This window comes from Camponotus floridanus, unplaced genomic scaffold, assembly GCF_003227725.1.
Source record: "Camponotus floridanus strain SB8 unplaced genomic scaffold, Cflo_v7.5 scaffold46, whole genome shotgun sequence".
Classification (NCBI taxonomy): Eukaryota; Metazoa; Arthropoda; class Insecta; order Hymenoptera; family Formicidae; genus Camponotus; species Camponotus floridanus.
This window is the reverse complement of record NW_020229614.1, coordinates 53,742-59,209: the sequence shown is the minus strand read 5'-3', so window position 1 is coordinate 59,209 and position 5,468 is coordinate 53,742. Positions and strand designations below refer to the sequence as shown.

The window sequence follows — 5,468 nt, the reverse complement described above, 5'->3', positions numbered from 1 at the left end:
TATTTATAATTGTGATTGTAGTTATCAATATCTATGGAAAGTACTGATTCAATTTATTTACGTTTTAGACATTTATAACTAAATGAAAAGAGAGAAAAGTTTCATTATATCACAGACAGACAAAAACTATCTTTACAATTTTCTTATCGATTTACATACATACACTTGCACTAAATATAGCTATACTAAAATATTTATATCATATTTAAAATATTGATAATGTATACACTTTGATATCTTGATATTTATTATTTTTATTATGTTTGCATATTCTGATAACATTCAAAAATATATTACGTTATAATAATATTAAAAATTAAAAAGGCAAGAATGTAGTATATATATATATATATATATATATATATATATATATATATATATACTACATTCTTGCCTTTTTAATTTTTAACAAAACATTTATTTTATTCTTTTAAGCTGTACAATAAAACATTATATATATATATATATATATATATATATATATATATAATGTTTTATTGTACAGCTTAAAAGAATAAAATAAATGTTTTGTTTTAAAAAAGACAAGATGAAATAAATATAAAACGTATTCTTTATATTACAAACATTAGACAATAATAAGAATGTTTCTACAATAACAAGAATGTCAAAGAGAGAAATAAGATAACAATTACATACGCGAAATTATATAATAAACATATATCATAATTAATAATACTTTTACATTATAGAGAGAGGAAGGAGGGGAGAGAGGAAGGAGGGGAGAGAGGAAGGAGGGGAGAGAGGAAGGGGGGGGAGAGAGGAAGGAGGGAGAGAGAGAATAGGGAGAGGAAGGGAGAAAGAGAGAGAGAGAATAAACTGTCAAGTATTATGTTATTTTTTGGAAATTTCAGCCATACATAAAATTTTAATTATCCAATATAATTATTCTTGTAATCATTATATTTTTGTAATCATTATATTAATTATTGCAATTTTTTTTATTAAATAATAATCTCATATTTTTCTTCAAGGTCGAGTATATATCTAACTGGTTACGTTTACATTCGATGCTTGTAAAGATTATGCAAGTTAATGCAAATTATCACATACCGAAGAAATCTACATAACATGTTTGCTTTGTTGGCGAGGTTCAGTCTGACCGCGTCTCTTCAGCAGAAACTATGTTTTAAATAATTGTTAATATTGTATAACAATTATTTTATGTGATAAAATTAATTTAAAAGTTTTTTGAAACAATCTCATTTTTTTCAAACTAATTTTATTGTGATTATTATTGTGGAGGTTAGAAGACATTATAACATATCTTCAATATCAATATGTAAGTAATACATAATCTGGTTTGATCAAATATTACTTTATAGGACTTAGACAATACGATTTATATTTTTTATAGTTAAATAATTTTATGTGCAAATAAAAAAAATAGTTACTATCAATACTTATGTACATACATATGTATGAATATTTTAGAAGGCTGTAGAAAATATAGATATATGTAATTAATTATGCTAATCGATATACTAAATATATGAATATATCTATATTCTTCTTTTCCTTATTGTTCATAGAATGAGGTTGATTACCGCTACCTCGTCGATTATTATGATCCTATGGATTTTGACTATGAGCAATTTAACATGCAGTAAGAGATTATTGATCATTACTCCAGCCCCATCTTATAGTCATCAGATAGTATTTCGGGCACTGTGTCTCGCTTTGAATAAACGGGGTCACGAGATAGTAACATTGACCCCAAACATTTTAAACGATTCTAGCCTAATCAACTATAAGGAAATAGACTTCGGTTTTGTATATGAAAAAATCGATGATACTGATTTGAGTCAGACTCGTTGGAATCTCACGCAATTGGGAGGATTAAAAACAAGATTATTGAAATTGGGCCATGATATCGCGGAAGATGTTCTTAGTCATCCTGATTTATTGAAATATTATGCGAATGAAACGAATGTACAATTTGATGCGGTGATAGCTGAAATGATTATGACTCCTGCAATTTATATGCTGGCGCACAGATTTCATGTTCCTTTAATAGGTAAGATAAAATTAATGGATAAAATTCATTATTACTTAATTATTTTGAATTATATAGGATGTATGTGTAATAGATGCAGATAATGAATCGCTTAATGAGTTTTATAATCGCAGGTATTATGTCTATGGATTTGCAAAACTGCCACCGTTTCAATTTCGGCAGTCCTGTGCTACCATCGCATCCATCTAATTGGGAGCTCGAAAATGATACAGGCTTGAATATTCCATTTTGGAAACGGTTAAAAAATTTTATAAAAACTTGGTGGCTCATACAGTCTTGGTTTAATACATTTGCATTCAAGCAACAACAAATTGCCGAAAAGTATTTCGGCAAAGATATACCGAATATCATCGACGTTGCAAAGAACATGAGTCTTATTTTAATTAATCAAGAACCAGTGCTAGCATATGCGAGACCCGAGATACCTAATATTGTATATTTCAGTGGATTACACATCAAAAAGACACCGCCGTTGTTACCGAAAGTACATATATTTTTTTAACAATCAGTATCAAACTTTTTTACTTATTATCGATCATTCTCACATATTTTATCTAAAGAAATTATGATATTTTATCTGAGCAAATATCTGATGAATATATTCTTTTATAAAATTTCCCTTCTGTAGAATTTAAAAGACTTCTTGGATGGCGCAGTAAATGGCTTCATTTATATGAGTCTGGGAACAAACGTGAAAAGTAAATTATTGCCGAAGGGAATGCTGGAGGTGTTTACCAATGCCTTTGCCAACTTACCTTACAAAGTACTATGGAAATTCGAAAGCGACGATTTTCATGTACCTTCTAATGTTTTTATTTCAAAATGGATCCCGCAACAGGGTGTACTCGGTAAATTAAAATGGACAAGCCAGAGTTATAGTAATTAATATTGAGATTATTTAATCCTTTTTTTCCTTCTTATTTTCGTAGCTCATCCGAACATCAAGCTCTTCATTTATCAAGGCGGATTGCAGAGTACCGAAGAAGCGGTTCATTATGCCGTCCCGCTCATAGGAATACCATTTGTCTTCGATCAGGTGTATCAAGTTATGAAAATGGTTTCTCTGGGAGTAGCAAAACACCTGGATATAGTCCAGCTTACGACGCCGGAACTGCGAGACACTATACTGGAAATCGCCGGTGATAAGCGGTAATTGCAATGTCAATTATTTATGCATGTGTGTCTAATAATAACATCTTACGAATAGAAAATAATAATAATATAAATATTTATATATATATTAATTATCGTACATTTAATACTTTGTTTGTAGATACAAAAATAAAATGTTGGAGTTACGTGCTCTCACAAAAGACAAGCCTTACGAAAGCTTAGAGAATGCTATATGGTGGATTGAGTTTGTAATGCGTCACAATGGTGCACCTCATTTACGTTTCAATGGAGTCGATACCGCGTGGTATCAACAATTCGATTTAGATATCATTGTATTCCTGTCGATAATATTATTCTTAGTTTTATGTGCTCTCTTAGCTATTGTAGGAAGGGGTTTAAAGTTTTTCTATAAATATTATGATATAAACAATCGATTACATAATCTATTTAAATCATGCTTAGAGCTTAAAATGTTTACGACAAAAAAAATTAAATCTACATAATCAAATTTTGTGAATTAAGAAATTAATTAAAGAATGTGTAAATCGTTATTATATCGAAATTTTCCGACATTCTTTTTGTTTGAACTATGACAAGCGTTAAGCGATTTAAGAAACATGACTATGCTTTTATAAAAAATAAATAAAATACCGAAAATATGTAAAATAATTGCGAAAATAGACCTCTTTTATCTCTCGAGCACTTGTGCACTTGTGGATTTTACATTGCTCATTTATACGAAAAATAGGGAAGAGAGGAAACCAAGGAAAAAGCGAGAGAGAGCAAATTTTGGCACAGGGGCGAATACTGTCAGTATAAAACTGGTAGTTGAGCGAAATGGGTTTTGTGAACGTACGAAATTGCATCCCAAGATCCATTATGTTCATTTGTGCGTATTCATGGAATTATGAGACAGAAAGCAAAAAGAGAGGAGGCTGGAAAAAATAAGAGGAAAGAAAAAAAGAGGAAGTGAGAATATTACGAGGGATTATATAATGTATAATGTGCACGATCTTACTTTCAAATTTATATATAAGTATGCATGTGCGCTGAAGATAGACAATATAAAAAAAATTTCAAATATGTAACTATGCTAATTGAACAACAGAATTACAAAATCATAGGTATAAAATAACTTTGTATAATAATTCGAAAAATATTGCTAATTAGTAGAAATGCAGATAATAATATTCTCTCGAATAATATATAAATATATGATATATAAATATATAAATATATCATGAACAATCATCCTATATTTAATCCTATATTTTCTAAATACGCTTATGATTTCGTAGAAATTCAAAATTCAATTGGTTTCGGAAATGACATTAAGTGTCACATGTTATTGTTAACATGACCGATGTGTTTCGAATATCAGGTTAATGAGGCTCCCTTTGCCGCCGGTTCGCACGTCCATTTGGCAGATGGACCTAATTCAGAGTGCAAGGATCCATTAACACGTATATTCGACCCAAGGAATGTATAGCGCGATAATGTATACGATGCTAACATCGCGCACGTACACAGGGCCAAATGCCGCCGACCGAGCACACGTATTCTATGAACATTGCAGCAACAATTAGGAGACCCCTTTGCCATCGGGCGGAATACATATCTACGGCCATTTCAAGTGCCTGTGTGAAACCTATGCGAATCGCGAATACGTATACTCGTACACACAGTACAGATAACTATGGCATTCATCGCCCGTTGTAACATAGTCGCGCATACGCTATACTATCTCTGTCTCAGAAGCGAAACATTGACTAATCAGGCTACTGATTAGAAGTTTGATACGAGTATTGTAGGAAACATTTCTGATTTATTTATTTTGAATCTCTGAAAAATTAATTAATAATTATTTCTGATATTTTTCGCATCTTTTTGTTTATGACCTGTTTCTTTGAAGATGAGGATAATACATTAAGTCAATGGTTTCATCTTTAATGTCAATTTCCTGATAATTGATAATAGCAATAAATTCAGAATTAAAATAATAAATTAGCATTTGATTACACCATACATCAGAATTTAATTTCTTGTTGCGAGGATCAGATTAAGGTGGAGATGCGATATACCGTGGCATATATATTAGCGTGTTTAAGCTTTTACTACTTTCAGCATTGCAGCACTGATCGATGCGCATTCTTTCCTTGGCAATGAATGTATCGGATCGCATTATTCAGGCGTGCCGACTTTTATTTAAAACACAACAAATTCGGACGGTAGAGCGAAACGATAAAGAACGTGGTGCATCACAGGAACGACTAAAAATACAAATAGGTATGAGGGCGATAGGGCCTCCCGCGCAATTGCG

At 31.0% G+C, this 5,468-nt stretch overlaps 1 protein-coding gene across 1 annotated transcript; it reads left to right on the top strand.

The window, feature by feature from the left end:
• Positions 1-1,183: 1,183 nt before the first annotated feature.
• On the top strand, positions 1,184-4,318 carry LOC105257649 (UDP-glucuronosyltransferase 2B7). The gene is made up of 6 exons (XM_011268419.3): positions 1,184-1,300; positions 1,551-2,035; positions 2,149-2,519; positions 2,664-2,883; positions 2,965-3,184; positions 3,309-4,318. The coding sequence occupies exons 2-6, from the start codon at positions 1,552-1,554 to the stop codon at positions 3,649-3,651; spliced, it is 1,638 nt and encodes a 545-aa protein (XP_011266721.2). The 5' UTR covers positions 1,184-1,300; position 1,551; the 3' UTR covers positions 3,652-4,318.
• The last annotated feature ends 1,150 nt before the right edge of the window (positions 4,319-5,468 follow it).